The sequence below is a fragment of the Salvia hispanica genome, chromosome 6 (genome assembly GCF_029641045.1).
Source record: "Salvia hispanica isolate PSC_SH4W2 chromosome 6, Shi_PSC_v1, whole genome shotgun sequence".
Lineage (NCBI taxonomy): Eukaryota > Viridiplantae > Streptophyta > Magnoliopsida > Lamiales > Lamiaceae > Salvia > Salvia hispanica.
In genome coordinates, this window is record NC_142697.1 from 4,877,059 (window position 1) to 4,892,897 (window position 15,839).

The 15,839-nt window shown below is 34.8% G+C and overlaps 2 protein-coding genes across 5 annotated transcripts; one reads left to right on the forward strand and one right to left on the reverse strand.

Annotated features, from left to right (window-relative positions):
• Positions 1-1,121: 1,121 nt before the first annotated feature.
• Positions 1,122-3,336, forward strand: LOC125208660 (uncharacterized). 3 transcript variants are annotated; one of them, XM_089060693.1, is made up of 5 exons: positions 1,122-1,393; positions 1,619-1,712; positions 1,984-2,063; positions 2,724-2,912; positions 3,016-3,336. In XM_089060693.1, the coding sequence occupies exons 1-5, from the start codon at positions 1,289-1,291 to the stop codon at positions 3,190-3,192; spliced, it is 645 nt and encodes a 214-aa protein (XP_088916819.1). In that variant the 5' UTR covers positions 1,122-1,288; the 3' UTR covers positions 3,193-3,336. The 3 variants fall into 3 exon arrangements, with proteins under 3 accessions (XP_088916819.1, XP_088916820.1, XP_088916821.1); XM_089060694.1 differs by lacking the exon at positions 1,984-2,063 and adding an exon at positions 2,518-2,543; XM_089060695.1 differs by having other exon boundaries at positions 1,123-1,393; positions 3,012-3,336.
• Positions 3,337-8,361: 5,025 nt separating this feature from the next.
• On the reverse strand, positions 8,362-13,579 carry LOC125206490 (oligouridylate-binding protein 1B-like). Of its 2 annotated transcripts, none has more exons than XM_048105741.2 (12): positions 13,303-13,579; positions 12,124-12,185; positions 11,455-11,557; positions 11,285-11,361; positions 11,139-11,200; positions 10,949-11,036; positions 10,753-10,828; positions 10,630-10,660; positions 10,424-10,543; positions 10,050-10,135; positions 9,560-9,736; positions 8,362-8,882 (listed from the first exon to the last, which is right to left on the reverse strand). In XM_048105741.2, exons 1-12 carry the CDS (start codon positions 13,405-13,407, stop codon positions 8,601-8,603), a joined length of 1,269 nt encoding a protein of 422 aa, XP_047961698.1. In that variant the 5' UTR covers positions 13,408-13,579; the 3' UTR covers positions 8,362-8,600. The 2 variants fall into 2 exon arrangements, with proteins under 2 accessions (XP_047961698.1, XP_088917930.1); XM_089061804.1 differs by having other exon boundaries at positions 11,455-11,583.
• Positions 13,580-15,839: the final 2,260 nt, after the last annotated feature.

Consider the following 15,839-nt stretch of genomic DNA (forward strand, 5'->3'; position numbering starts at 1 on the left):
CCCATTTTCCATACATGTATCATTAGACTTTTCTTTAATTAGCTGTTCATTGAATTCAGTTAGACACTTTTGAAATACTAATTGTTTGTCACTAATAAGTTTAACTTGTAGGTATAGTCATCTTCATAAATTCCGACCATGGTTGTGCTTGGATTCATGGGTATTTTTAGCGCCAAGTTCCTAAGCCCTTTGCAGATAGCATCAAACTAGGATGCTTAAATCTAATATTCTTCAAATTCTGTCTTAGATAAAACTGAAGATGTTAAAACTGAGGTGAATGGGTTAATTATGTTAATTCCATTGTAATAATTTTCATAATTAGTACTTCAGCATTGTATTACATTTCAGATGTGGTTCTACTGCTTAGGGAGATCTTAATAACTTGTTCAGTAGTTTGTGGGGTGAAACATGTTTTTTTTGGCTGCTATTCTTAATTATGGTTAGTTTTAAAAAATTTCAAGCGTTATTAATTGCATCTCAACTTTTGTTTACAGTGATTCTCAACTATTGATTCATATAAGAGTTACAAAGCTGGCCTTTCTTCTCTTCGTCACTTAATTGAGAAGCTTCTGGAGACAAATCCCGCCACAAATATACACAAAATGAATCTTAGCATTGATCACCGCAATCGTTATCTAACCCACCTCAATTTCTTTTTTAAGCAAACTAATTACTCACTCCGTCCGATATTTATAGTCTTATTTTGATTGGACATAAATTTTTTAAAATTATTAGATTTTGTAAAGAAAGCGGAAAATGAGTTAGTGGAAAATGGACTTCACTTTTATACTACTCCCTCCGTCCCAGAGAAGTTGGCACACTTTCCTTTTTAGTTTGTCCCACAAAAGATGTCACATTTCCCTTTTTGGAAAAAGTTCTCTCTCACATGAATATAAAAATTATATTTTCTCTCTCCATTTAACACACAAAACAAAACCTCCTAAAATCTCGTGCCATTTTCAAAGTATGCCAACTTCTATAGGACGGAGGGAGTATATTAATAATGAATTGGACGAACAGTGAATCTCCTTACCTAAAATTTAAAATAAAAATAAAAATAAAATTTTAAATTACAGACACCCCAAAATAGCAATATATAATATTATTTCACAGACAATAATATTATTTCACATGTACAAAAGTGTATTTTATTGAGTTTTCACTGTGTTGTAATCTTGCACCCTTTGATGTAGTAGTAGTAGTATACTTTGCAGATTGCCAGATATATTTTCTTAAAATTTGTTGGCAAGATTGAATTTTTCTCGGATAATTCCTGTTGAGCTGAGAAATGGCAGTTGAGAAAGAGAAAAACAGTGATTTCTATGGTGTTATGGGGCTGAAGAAAGAATGCACGCCAGCTGATCTTAGAAACGCCTACAAGAAACTTGCTATGGTTAGAATTTGTAATTTAAATTTTCATGTGTTTTATTCTTAATACCAGTTGAGAATGGGTTTCTTGAAGCTTAAGGTAGAATAAGTGAGGGATATTGGTTTCTATAAATGATTGCTACTTTTGAAAAAAAAGGTCATGAATCATGGTGGTATATGCAAGAAGATCATGTTAAATTTCCTTTTTGGATGTGGAAAATTGAATTTTGTCTTGTTCTTTTCATGGTAGAAATGGCATCCGGATCGTTGCATTGCTTCTGCGAATCAAAAGATTGTTAAAGAGGCAAAGGAAAAATTTCAAGATATTCAGCAAGCTTATTCAGGTATTTGAAGCCTCCTCCTTTTTCTTGCTTTCTCTATCCTGCTTGCTACAAAATGGTAAGGCTTTGGATGATTGGAACGAATTTCGGGCAAAAGGATGAAAATTTGGGGCTGAAATCTTTATTTTTCTTCACTCGTATATTGAGAGAAAGGTGTTAATGCCGGTTTGAAATATTTTGATTAGTGATTGGTGATTTGTTGATGATTATATGCTGAGACTGTAACATGATAGCATGTGCGATGCTTGGACTCACGAGATGCTTATGTTATTAGTTCTTTCGGATGCAAACAAAAGGTTTCTGTACGACGTAGGAATCTATAACAGCGATGATGATGATGATGATGACGAAAATGTGAGTTGTAATTATGCTCCTCTTTAGTAAGATTTTGGGATGTGTCTTGGTTTTTATCCCCACTCCAGAAGGAGAGGCCTTCGCAAAATCCCTTTCAACTCGTCTTAGCTTGCCTTCTACCAATCTTGCCTGCTTTTATAACAATTTTCTTACTCAGTTTGTTGCCGTTGCTGAAGATTCCTTTAAACAGTTCATTATATCATCTTATTTAGTCATACTTAACCTCAAGAAAATGTGAATAAATTCTGGTCTTGGACATATGTCGAAAGAAATGGTTGTTTAACAGAAAAAGAAAAGGCGAAAAATGCTAATTTAGCTTCTGCATTTTCACACTTGTGTCGATTATTTCAATCTTGCAATTGAAATGAATATCTTTTCTTTCAATTGTCTTAAAAATTGATTTATCTTTTTGTATATTGATGCGGTATGGGTGATTTCTTGAGTGAAATGGCAGCAATGATGAACCAAAATAATTCAAATGTGAGTTCTTTTTACCAATCTTTGTGCATCTCTCAGCTTAGTTTATGCAATTTTCAGCGACTCCAATCTATCTTTTTGCGCCTTTTACATTGTTGGTAGTTTCCGAACAAGGCGCCAGCTCTGTTGTCAACATGTCTGCGCATTAATATGACTAAGTTGTGCTAATATATTGACTAACAGGAAAGTAGAAATGAGAGTTTTGAAGATCTGCAAGTTCTCTTTGAGGAGATATTCCAGAGTGACACTGATACCTTGGGATCTTCTCACTCATGTGTCTCGTCCAGTGAGGCATCAAGCACCTCGAACAAGAGGAACTCCTCCGGGACGAGCTTTAGAAAGTCCACCCAACTCAGGGGATTCTGCATAAGGGTATGGCATGCCTAACTATCCCTTCGTGTTTCGCATAATTACTCCCTTGTTTAGACACCGGGATTCATTTTGACAAGTATTTTCTCTTATGCAACATAGACAGGCGGAGCATCAGCAAAACACAGAGAGAGCAGCCGGAGAAAGAATGCTAAGAATGGCCGGAGGTAGCAGCAGGTGGAATGGCTGGAAGCAGATGCCGTCTCGTCGAGAGGCATGTCTGCTTCGATATCCTACAACATCAAGCTGGTATGGTTGGATCTTTTGTTATACTAAGCTCTAACATATATATGTACGAAACAAATTGAGATGCCATCAGAACTGATTTGAAGATGTGATGTGCGTTTCATATTTATTTTCTTAGCTTGTGTTTGTTTATGGACACATTTAAAGTTACTGTAATTGATGATCAAGCTCCCTTTATTTATACTGTTTGATTTGTTTCTCTTTTAATTTCTGCTTAGTTTGGTTGAAATTTCGTTCAATTTTGCCCTTTTTTCTAGGAGCGTACATTGTTAAAATCGGCTTCGAACTTACGACACAAATATTAAAATTTAAAATAAAAATAAAGAGTGATATCGAGTAAATATATTACTTCCTCCGTCCCACAAGGTTTGTCCTAATTCATGTCGGGAAATGCCAACTCAACGTCCATCCGCAACCCCATCCTTAGATATCTCCACCGCGACATGAATCAATTGATCTTTGCTCGAATAGATGGCGGAGGAGTGTCTCATACGGAGATCCATGTGATGTGGTTCCTCCCACCAAAAGGGGGTGTAACTTTGGCACCTACATCACCACTTACCTCGACCGCATCTCCAAGAAGGACAGAAGCACTATATGTGTGGGGGATTGATCACGTTGTCGAACAGGTGGGGCTCCCGACTATCAACTTTACTGTGAACATAGGAGAGATGTTCATCACTTATGAAGTGTTATTAACGATGGGGCTCATGAAGACGGATTCTAGGGCCAAGCATTTTTCTTGGAAGGAGAGTTGGATCATTTTTTCGTTCCAATCCCACACTTGACCAAAGTGATACATGGGACAATCAAGACATGTGGAAGCTCAACTCTCAAGCCCATAGATATGCCATTGAAGCAACTCTTGTTCAAGGGGAGAGATGAAAAATGAATATCCCCACTCGCATCCACGACTTTGCTCCCGAGGAGGATCCCACCTTCGACGCCATCAATGCCTATCAAGAGGGAGATGAGCATTCAAATGCTCAAGGGGGTGACCAACATCAAGAAGAAGAGGAAGAATAAGAAGGGCCACCGCCGCCTAGGTGTGCACACGGTTCAAAAACCGCCGGTTCCGGTTCGGAACCGGCGGTTCACGGTTCAATATTTTCATGAACCTGAACCGGCCCGACAGGGTCCTTGGCGGTTCCGGTTCCGGTTCAAAAAACCGCCGATTCCGGTGCCGGTTCAAAAACGTCGGTTTCCGTGAAAACCGCCGGTTCCGGGCCGGTTCGGCGGTTCGATTTTTTTTTTTTCCTTCTTCTTTATTTATTATCTATGAAACTTGGTGTAGGCATAATAGGAGTCACATTTGGTGAAGGCATGAGTTTTAAGAAACATAAAGAATAGTGGATTGGAAAATTTAGTGGAATATGGGGCCAACTTTTTTATATTGATTTTATAATAAAATGTGAGTGAAGTGTGTTAGTGTAATGTGAGACCTACTTACCATTTATTATAAAAATGAAATGTGACTCTTATTATAAGACGACAAAAATGATCAAATGTGACGCTTATTGAGAAAGGAGTACTAACTACTAATAAGTGTTGCATATATTTTTTTTTTATTGTCGGTACATATAAGATATTTTGAAATTTTATGTGTAGATATAAATATGCAATATAAAGGGTGTGATCCGTTGCTAATTTGCTAACTCATCAATGCGATGTATTAAAAATGCCAATACGATAATACTGAATTATCAATATAAATTAAGTTGATATTTTAATACATTATGTTGAAATTGATATTTAAATGTCAACACATTTTATTAAAATGTCAACACAAATATGTGTTGACATTTTAATGTGGTCTTGTTGACATTTTTAATATACTACGTTGATAAGTTAGCATTTTAGTAATTTAAGAAAAGTTAGCATTTTAACGCGCTCCTGCAATATAATGTATAATAGTAATTTTCATATTTAAGATTATGCAATTTTCCATTATAGTGGTATAATGAAATAACGATTGTTTCCTAAATAATACTTCATCCGTCCCACTTAAGATGATACACATTTCCTTTTAGTTTGTCGCAATCAAGATGACACAATTCTATTTTGGTAACTTTCTCTCTCCAATTAATACACTCAACTACTTTTTTTTCTCCTTCCAATTAAGTATCCAACTCTCATTATTTCTCCATTTAATACTTCCACGCACTCTCTCTCTCCAGTTAACCACAATTTAGGCTGAAACCTTAACCGACAAATTGTAGCCCAATTACATGAAATAAAGACCAAATATACATATACTATAAGGAGCTATTCGCTTTCTTCTTTAGGTTAAGGCCAAGAATTAATTCTTGATCAGAATTAGGCGGTAGGTCCCACCAGTAGAGAATTCAATTTGTGTGTTCACTGAACAAGATTTGGCATCATGTTTTAGAAAAAAACTGCTCTTTATTTGAGGGTACTGACAAAAAAGCCCTCGCTCTTCCCTTTCAGTCTCCTCTATGCCTGAGTGTTCTTCTCTCTCCAAGTTCGATTTTTCCTCACTCTTTTCTCACACCCAAAACGATTTTTCCTTGAGTTCAAATTTCTCTATAGGCCGCTGGCCGTCCTCCTCCAGCAAGTTCGAATCTATATCTCGGACGCTGGAAAGTCCTCGTGATTGATGTGGAAGGCGACGCCTTCCCATTGATAAGGGTTTTGTAATCTGCACCGGGGATTGAAGCCACTTTGTTGAGATCAAGAACTTGATTTGAGCCTGGATCAAGCATGGACATCCTTTTTCCTCTCAGTATAACTTTCACAGTGTTATGGGTTCCCTTCTTCTCACTTTTTATTAATCAAATCAAGATCTCGGGCAATAAATTGGAGCATACAAGAGAGGAGGGAGGAAGAAAAATAAAGACCTCCGAATCTTTTTTTTTTTTCTTTTGTTTCTGGGATTGAATTTAATGGAAAGTTGTGAAAAGGCAAAGAAAGAGATGAGTGGGAAAAGAGTGATGAGAACTCTATTTTACTACTGTGTTTTTGAAAATGGAGATGTTGCAGAGAGAAAGAGAAGGGAAAATGCAGGGAGAAGGGATAAAGGTAGATCGGCGGTGGAGAGAGAAAATTGTAACGAACCACCAAAATTGAGGGTAAAATTGTAATCCTGCATCTATTTCTGGATGCACATTCCAAAGCCAGATATAAAAACCTCCAAAATCGCAATATTTGTATTCGGCCATTTCAGCAATGAATAGTGCAGGCCTAGCTATATTCTAGGGCCGTCAATAATTTAGTCTGCCACACCGAACATACGAAATTGCCCAGATTTAGGGCCATTTCTTGACATAACCGGGAAAGCGAACACACCCTAAATTTATTTTCTTGTTCCCAGGTATATATTACTGTCTTAGAGCGCCTATCTTTGCGATTTTGAAATACCACGCAAACATACAAAATGTTGTATATTGACTCTTTTTATTCGGTTTTGATCAAATTCTCATCTTCAGAAAAAAAAAAAAAAAAAGAAAATGCATTTTGGTACAAATTTACAATTTTACTGTCTTATTTTATGGAATTTTAACCTGCAACATCTACACACCCAAAGGCCAAAATATGTACTTTTGGTATAATTTGTCACAGTGTGTTTCCCGTATTTCTGTAAAATAAGAGACTTACTTTTTACGTATTAATATTTCATTTTATTGTATTTTATATATTTGGAATTCCACTGTATTTTATATATTTGGAATCGATTATACGAAAAATTGTACTCCTATTTTTTTCTGAAATTTTGGGACCTCCAATAATTAGACTGAACTCAAACCTATATTGTTTTTTTCATTTAACTGAATCATCTCCTATTTATCCTTTTTTCATATTTTCATTCCTTTTATCAATAATTAATTCGTAGTCAAAGATCTTCACTAATTTCTCCAGGTTTCTGGTTTGGTTTTATGCATGATGGCCTGATGGGTAATTTTTGTTGGGAAATATCTATACTTGGAGGACATGGTGCTAATTCTTTTTGCTTAGAGGTGCTAATTCTTTTTGCCTAGAGGTGTTCGATTTGTAAAATTGTACTTCCATAATTAAATTTATAACTATTAAATTTATAACTAATTTTAGTATATTAGATTGAATCTCATGACTTAATCCTAGATGGATATTCATGTGGTAGACTTTGTAGCCTTCTTCCCTTCAATAATACTCCAACTAAGTTGAGACATAACTTTTGGACACGGAGATTAAGAAATTGTGTTAAAAAGTAGGAGAGAGGAATAAAGTAAGAAAGATAAAGAGAGAGTAAAGTAAATAGTGGAATAAAGTAAGAGTGATTGGATGTTTTGATTTTTTATAAAGAAAATGACTCAACTTAGTTGGGACATCACAAAGAAGAATACGACTCAACTTAGTTGGGACGGAGTGAGTAATACACAGGTAAAAGTGTTTATTATGATGGATTTCTTTTCATAAGATTATAGTAAAAAAAAGGTACTCTCGCCGTCCCACCATATATAACACATTTCTTTTGGCCACAAGTTTTTAGGTAGTTATGTTTAGTGGTTAAACTAATAAAAATTAAAGTATGAGTAATAAAAAAGGTGGAGAAGAGTAGGAGAAAAGATGAAGGAGATAGAGCGTTGTTTTTTTGCATAAAATGAAATGTCTCACTTATAGTGAAACGACCTAAAAAAGAATACGCCTCAATTACGGTGGGACGAAGGGAGTAGAATTTTATTTTGTTTTATATTCCCTCCAACCCAAAAAAATTAAAGACATTTAGAACGGCACGAGAATTAAAACATATTCCCTCCGTCCCACTTTAGAAATGGAACTCCTAGAGTAGGATGAAGGGAGTAATTGGTAAAACATGAGAAAGTACGATAAGGGTAGTTAAAAAGAGAGTTGGTTAAATAGTGAAACTCACAATACTATTAGTGTTTAATATTAATCCTTGTAAGATGTAAATAAATTGATGAATATGAGTAATTAGTTTGGAAGAATTTTTCAATTTTCATACATGAAAATGAAATATTTTTATAGACCAGATTAAAAAGGAAGATATTCTTAATTTTTATGGCATTCAAGTTTCACCAATGGAACACTGAGCCAATAGCTATGTCAGAACGCCTACCGGTCCATGTTTTAACATTGACAATAACTAACTCATTTGCGTTGACCAACAACGAAATTCAGACTGAGAAAATCATCATCTATAAGTGAATGAATAGCAAAACTCATGATTGTACAATTATAAAACAGGAAATAGAAAATCTTGGTGTTTCTAGCTCACAAATTTCGCAAATATACCATACTGTTCATTCCTACAAGAATCCAAACATACATAGATATTACTGGCAGTACATAAGCAGCTGATAACTCAACACAATGCACAAACTGCAAACAAAGATTTTACACATCCTAGAAAATGTTGACAACTCAACACAGGGCCGGACCCCATAGAGGCCGGAACATTCTACATTACGTATATCAAATCTCAACAGATCACTGGTAGTACATAAGCTGCTGGGCGGCAGCTATGTTCTGATAGCCACCATCGTAGATGGCCTGACTAGCGCCTGCACCCATTCCCATCGCTGCTGGCTTTAGAGCGTGCTGACCCTGATGAGGCATGAGGGCAGGGACACCACCCATCTTGCTCATGGCCATTTGCCGCTCATATGCTAACAGGTCTGCAGCAGATAAGCCGTGCAGCGGTGCAGGTACAGGTGGAAGGAGTGGGTTTGAGCTAGTTCCAGGCGGTGTTGGTTTGTTACCCCATGAACACTGAAAATGGAAAAAAAGCTTGAACAAAGAGTGACAAGATAATAAAAATTTGAAATATATATTGTTCCTGACATGACATTTTGGACATAAGTGTAACACTAGGGAGAATGACCATTATCCATGAAAAATAGACTAGTTTTACTATTTTGGGCCGTTACCCAAAATTAGAAAAAATCTAAATATGGAAAGTTTTTACTAATTACACACTAATAATAATGTGGACCCCACAATCCACTAACACTACTTCCACTACCTTTTCCCTCTTAATTTTTACAATCTATCTCTTACTTACCAATTGCACATTAATACTCGTGTCATATACAAGTTTGTCTATTTTTTGGGCCCGTGTATCCAACAACCCAGGGGTGTCCCTAACAAACACTATATACTGCAGAACTGTTAGAAATAATATTTAGTTCAACTATTTTTGTTGTGGCCTTAACAGAGGAAGACCTCTTAGTCATAGAATTAATCATTTATTTTATTTATCTTTGTTTATTTCCTATCTCTGTTTTCTGCTATCTTTCCACTCTTTCTTATTTTCCATCAGCTTCTTCATTGTTATCATGTGAACTGTGCAATATGGTTCGTATGCTGAGATGTTAATGAATGCTTATGTTACACCCACCTATTACTCTGTATCATTCTCCATAAAAACAAGTAGGGACAAAACAAACCTTAATTTGTTTGCCACAAAGATATGACTGAGCATTTCCCAATTGAATGGCGACAGAAGCCTCTGCATGGGTGCTGTACCTCACAAAGCCAAATCCTTTATCACGTTGCACCCTAACTTCTTCAATTGATCCCACACCAAGTGCATGGAAGTGGCGGTGGAGGTCAACCTGGCTTACCTGGCAAAATAAAACCAAGGAAAATAAATTTTGTGACACCAAGTTCTGGTCAACTAGTCAACATGTTAGATGCATTCAAAGTTGATTTTTCAACTAATCAACTATTCAAATCAAGTTATCATTGCAGAAACCTATAAAGAATCACACGCTTATCCATGTAATGACTTGTTGCATCCTCCTCTATATAATTTGTTTAGACCATCAAAGAGCTCCATATCCAAGCATTCCGACATAAAGTATATTCCGATATCATATCACAGGAGACAATCTAAATAAGGGGAGTGGGGAGAGAAGCAAGCAAAAGAGGACTTACTTCTGGAGCAAGATTACCGACATACACAGTGGTGTATTGAGGGTTATTCTCGGGGGCATCAGTGCTTGCTGCCTCCTTAACCTCCTCTGTAAAAGCAGAAGTATGCATCAGCTATGGTCAGACCAATATGTAGTCATCACCTAGTGATTACAGCTCGTAGACATGAAAGGAAGGCGATAAAGAAACTGGTATCTAGTTGTTTCTAATGGAAAACCAACAAACAGCACCCTCATGCAACGACTCAAACAGTACCCAGATATAAATCAACATTTATTCATTCAACGACCTGTAATTACTAGCTTCAGAGTTCAGAGTCAGTAGAATCTTCTAGTTTCTTGCAACAACTAAAACTTATAGTTCCCTAACATACTCACCAGAAGAGCCGTTTGTTAGTTCCACAACACTTTTAGCATCCGAATTCTGCTTTTCATCAGTGGTACCAGCACCCTTTGTGGCCCAGTTACAGCGTATCTGCCTGCTACCGAGCCATTTTCCTGCAAAGTTTCATATAAAGCAACCTTAAGATCTCTGTTAATTGAAATACAGTGTTTATTAAGGAATTAGCCCAAACCATTCCCACCAGTTAAATCATTTATCGCGCTTTGAGCTTCCTGGAAAAAAAAAAGAAAAAAAAAAACATACTCAAAATTTCTGTATAATGTAAAACTATGAACAAAAGATCAGATATCACATAAAGATTTACCTGCTGGTTGCGGAAGGAGACAAATCCAAACCCCCTAGAACGGCCAGTCTTTTGGTCCCACATAACCCTTGCATCACTAGTATAAAAAGAGATAGTTAACACCTCTTAGAACTAACGAGCACATGAAAATAATAAAAGCATCACTATGACAAACAAGAGTAAAAGAAATTAAATGGAGAGGGCGAGAGATGCTTACGAACAACTAGAATAAACAGAAAAGCATGCATACAACATGGCATCAGTAACCTCAGAGCTGAGATCACCAACAAAAATGTTGTAGTGGCCTGCAATCAGATTCAAACTTTCATGAGACACTCAAAGAACATACAAACTATAAGCTAATTTAGCGGATGCACATGTATAAAAACATCAAAGAAGATGCGCACTTGATGTGTCTTCCCTCTGACCACTAGCATATGCCCAGTTAACTTTGATAGGCTGCCCAAACCTGAAATTCACAAAAAGGTAATATTACTGTTAACAGCACAGCACTTAGAGATTAAATCTTCACTCTTCAGTAATTACTACTCACAAGTGCCTTCCATTAAGAGTCATTATTGCAAGTGAAGCACATCTGCGATCAAAGTAATGAATGAACCCATAGGATGACTGCACAATAACATCAAAGCAAACATCGTTAATATAATCCTAAAGTTAGATGTACGTGAATAACCAGAATGTTTTATTTGAGAGCACTGACACCTTTTCTTTTCTAACGAGCTTGCAGCTCTCAACCGGACCAGTACTTGCAAAAACTTCTTGAAGAAGTGGTTCTGTCACCTGTATATGAATGTTCCCAACATACCTGCATTTTCTCAAAAAATAAAAAACCTGGAAGTTTAAAAAGAAAAGAAAACAAAGAAAAATAAAGGAATTTATAAGAATCTTCCCAAGAATGACAAAATGATACTCCCTCCGTCCCACGTTACTTGAGTCATTTCTTTTTTGCACTCATTTTGGGAAAACGATAATAAATAGTTAAAGTGGATAGAGAATTAAGTAAGAGAGAAAATAATGCAGAAGAGATATTTCTCTCTTACTTCACTCTCTCTCCACTTTAACTACTTATTATAATTTTTCCAAAATGAGTGCAAAAAATAAATGACTCAAGTAACATGGGACAAAGGGAGTATCACATTTACGAGTAAGATAGTATATATATGTGCAGATGCCATAGTATTCCGAAGTAGATGATCTACAGAAGGAGGTCATATAAGACTATCAGCACCAAATAGATTCTATTATTAGAAATATATATAGAGAGAGTGAGGCATGTGAATTTAGTTTTGGAGCAATAACTCAGTTATATCATTAAATGTTACTCAAAAGGTTAAACAAAACAAAATAAGAAATCCAAAAATAAACACTTACACACTGCGGCATGTGGTTGGATCAAACCCGGGAGGCAGATTTCCACTAGGAATTGGCTCAATCTGCAAATGCAGAGGTGGAAATGAATTAAACTGAAAAGGAAAAGTAATTTCCAAACCATTGGCCAGAATGCAAATTACCCAAGGGACAAAAAAGGAAAAGATAAATACACCACAGGTGAAGGATTTGGAAGGTAAAGAATACATGCAGGAATGAGAAGCAAATACATTCAATATCCATCAGCTTTACACATTTAAAATGCAAGGAAACAACTGAAACTCCACCACATTTGCTTCACATATCAAATAGTACCACTTACTTTCTGAAATAGTGAGAGGCACAAAAAAAACAGGCACCAATAGTAAATCTTTTTAGCTTCCATCCGAAAATTTGCTCTCAGCTCTTCTGCCATTAATAAAATCATGTAAAGGTTGATGAACTTAAACTAACTACGTATTTATCCTTTCTGAGGGAGCCAACTGATTGCAGTGTTGCAAACTATGCTTACCTAGCAATACAGTCTGCTTCCCCTTTCTTTCTCTTTACATGTGGTGATATTATATTTACCTAAACAAAATGATTTTCTTCATGAAACAGGTAACTTCTTCTGGTGATGGACTGGTCTTTCACATTAACTACTAACTAGACATCTAGTAGAAAAGCATATTCTCGAATGAAAATTTCCTTATCTTTCTACTTAGAGTCACAACTCTTTTCAGAATGGATTTTCCTATGTATGAGAACTTACTAGGAGTATTCTAAGGTAATTGATTTTGTAATGCAGTTTCCAATGGCTCCAAATTAGTTTATCAAAAGGAAAAATATGTCATTCGATGATCTACAGTTTCCTCCACCAAAATCTAATCGCACTCATATACAGCCAGCAATTTAACAAACAAACAACGACAAAATAGAACTAAAAACCAGCCATTCAAATTTAAATTTCGGAAAATCACATCAATGACCAAGCAAACAAAAACTTAAGTCTGCAACACAACAAAAGCATGAAGAAAACTAGCCAATAAAAGCAACCAATACGTAAAAAAAATATCAGTGAACCAACAAGCAAACAAAATCACCTAGATCAACACCCGAAGCATTCAAAAATGCACAAAAAATCTAGAAAAATATCAATTAACTGCAAAAACAGGAGCTAAACAGCTAAAAATAAATAAAAACCTGCGGAGCAGCTAAGAGGCCTGGATGGTAGAGCGACTGCTGCTGAAGAAGCGCTTGCTGCATCAACGCCTGATGCTGCTGTTGCTTAAATCTCTGATTCAGCATTTTTTGCTTGATTTGCAGCTAAAAATCGATCAATCGAATGATCGAAACGGAAATATTATCGGATTAGGGCTCGTTGAGCGAGGGAAATGAGGAAAGGGAAATGATGTGGAAAAAAAAGAAAGAAAAACAAAAATGAGGAAAAAAAAGACAAAAAGAAAACGCCTTGCTCAAAGAGGAGAAATTATTTTGCTTCTCAACAAATTTATACCCCAAGTATTTCGACTGGGTCCCACTTGACGCGTTGCAAAATATTCATGTTTTTCTTGTTTTTCTTTTTTATTTAGAAAGAAATGGAATTTAGAAGTGGTTGATTTATATAGTAAATTAGAAAAAGAAAGAGTGAGCTATATTTAATTGGAAAAAGAAAGGAGTGGTTGAGTGTATTAATTGAATAGATAAAGTTATTAAAATAATGTGTCATCTTGATTGAGAAAAACTGAAAACGAAAGTGCGTCATCTTAGTTGGGACGGAGGGAGTAGTACGCAGTATAAGTTTATACTATTAAAACTACTCACTATGTCCATGATTAAGTGTCCCAAAGTGCTCTAGTGGCAATTCACTCACACTATCTTTCTTGTGGGCTGGGTTCGAACCCCAAAAGGATCAAGTATTCAATATTTTTTTCTTTTTCATTACTTTCTTATATATATTAAACATTTGTAATTATTTTCGTACAAACTCGCACCCCCAAATCAAAAACTCTGGATACGACACTGGTCGTAGGAGTATTTCTTTTTGGATATTCCAACAAAGTTGGTTCTTTTATTTTTTTTGACAAAAAGAACAACATGACCTACTGAAAAGCACAACATTCAGTCACTCTCTAGTATTTATTTTTCCTACTTTAATCCTCTCTCTTACTTTTCAACACAATTTTTTAATTTTTATGACCAAAAATTTTGCATCAACATAGTTGGGACGAATGGAGTATGAATTTAAAATAAAATGTGATTGAGATAAATTTGAAGTTAGTGAAGTTTACTGAACATAGTAAAAAGTAAAAAGTAAATGGGACATTTAATTACGAACCGACGAAAAAGGAAACTGAGGAAGTAATAATAATAATAACAATAACAATAATAATATTTAAAATTTAACTATTTTTAAGTAGACTCATAGTCCCAAGTTAAATGCATCATAAATTACACCATAAATCAGCATTCCACTTCGAGTAAAGCTAAAACAATTTAATATTATTAGCAAACAATTAATACCGATAACATTTTCAACCATGATTTTTCGATTAATGTTTTGAAAAATGAAGCGTAAATTGATAGGAAAACTTACTAGATTATGCATGGTTCCACAGCTCGAACCATCGAACCAGTTTAACCAAGCATTTCGATATTTTATTGGGATATTGATTTTTAAAATTATAAGTTTTGATCATTATGCTACTCCCTCTGTCCTGAAAATTTGTCACATATTTCCTTTTTTGTTCGTCTCTAAAAATTTATCACATTTCATTATTACCATTTTTGGTATTGGACCTCACATTCCACTAACTCATTCCAACTCACATTTTATTTTAAAATTAATATATAAAAGTAGGACCTGCATGCCACCAACTTTTTGAACTCACTTTCTTTTACATTTCTTAAAATCTGTGCCGGGTCAAATAGTGTCAGATTTTAAAGGACGGAGGGAGTCAAACTTTAAACTTAATCTTAAATATTTTCCAAAATGTAAAGTTTGTGATATTTAAGACCAATTTTAAAGTTTATGTGAAAAACTAAAATTTTGTCAAGGTTCATAATTTTAAGGACCAATATCTCTATTTAATACACCATATAAAAACTTTTAAAGTTCATAATATGCTATCAAATTTTTGGAATATACTCCATTCATTCAAAAAAAAATAAATAGACAAACTTATAAATAACATGAGATTTAATGTGTAATTGGTAAAATAAGAGAAAAATGAGGAAAAAGTATGAAAAAAATATAGAGAAATTAAAGATAGTGAAAATAGTACTAGTTGATTGTGGTCATTTTTTATTTTTAGAATTTAAATTATGCAATTTAAAATATTTAATAGTTTTTAAATTATGCAATTTAAAATTTTTGAGATTTAAATTATGTAAGTCTTAATTTTTTATGAATTCTTAATGTCATTTTTGGGTTTTTTAATAAAATTTTACTATTAATGAAATGTTTTTATTAATTGTGTTTTTAAATTGAAGAATATAGTGAGAGTTAAGAATAGTTAAAGGAATGAATGAATTGTTAAAAAGTTAAGAAATTAAATTAAAAAAATAGATAAAAAATGGTGTTGGATCATAAGACCATCTCCAACCGTATACCAAAACTCATTTTTGGTGTGGATAATTTCTCTAACCATACACCAAACTCAAACCCATTTTTGGATTTTTCAATGGAATAACACCAAATATGGTGTTTACTCAAAATTTTGTTAAAGAAATACTCAAAA

Excerpts from the sequence above, each read along its gene's own strand:
- LOC125208660 (XM_089060693.1), top strand. The coding sequence starts at position 1,289 with ATGGCAGTTGAGAAAGAGAAAAACAGTGATTTCTATGGTGTTATGGGG. Across the intron at positions 1,394-1,618 it reads CCTACAAGAAACTTGCTATG|AAATGGCATCCGGATCGTTG; the intron begins GTTAGAATTTGT and ends TTTTCATGGTAG. Across the intron at positions 2,913-3,015 it reads TCAGGGGATTCTGCATAAGG|GCGGAGCATCAGCAAAACAC; the intron begins GTATGGCATGCC and ends CAACATAGACAG.
- LOC125206490 (XM_048105741.2), bottom strand. The coding sequence starts at position 13,407 with ATGCTGAATCAGAGATTTAAGCAACAGCAGCATCAGGCGTTGATGCAG. Across the intron at positions 11,558-12,123 it reads CCAACCACATGCCGCAGTGT|GTATGTTGGGAACATTCATA; the intron begins GTAAGTGTTTAT and ends GAGAAAATGCAG. Across the intron at positions 11,362-11,454 it reads AGCTCGTTAGAAAAGAAAAG|TCATCCTATGGGTTCATTCA; the intron begins GTGTCAGTGCTC and ends GTTATTGTGCAG.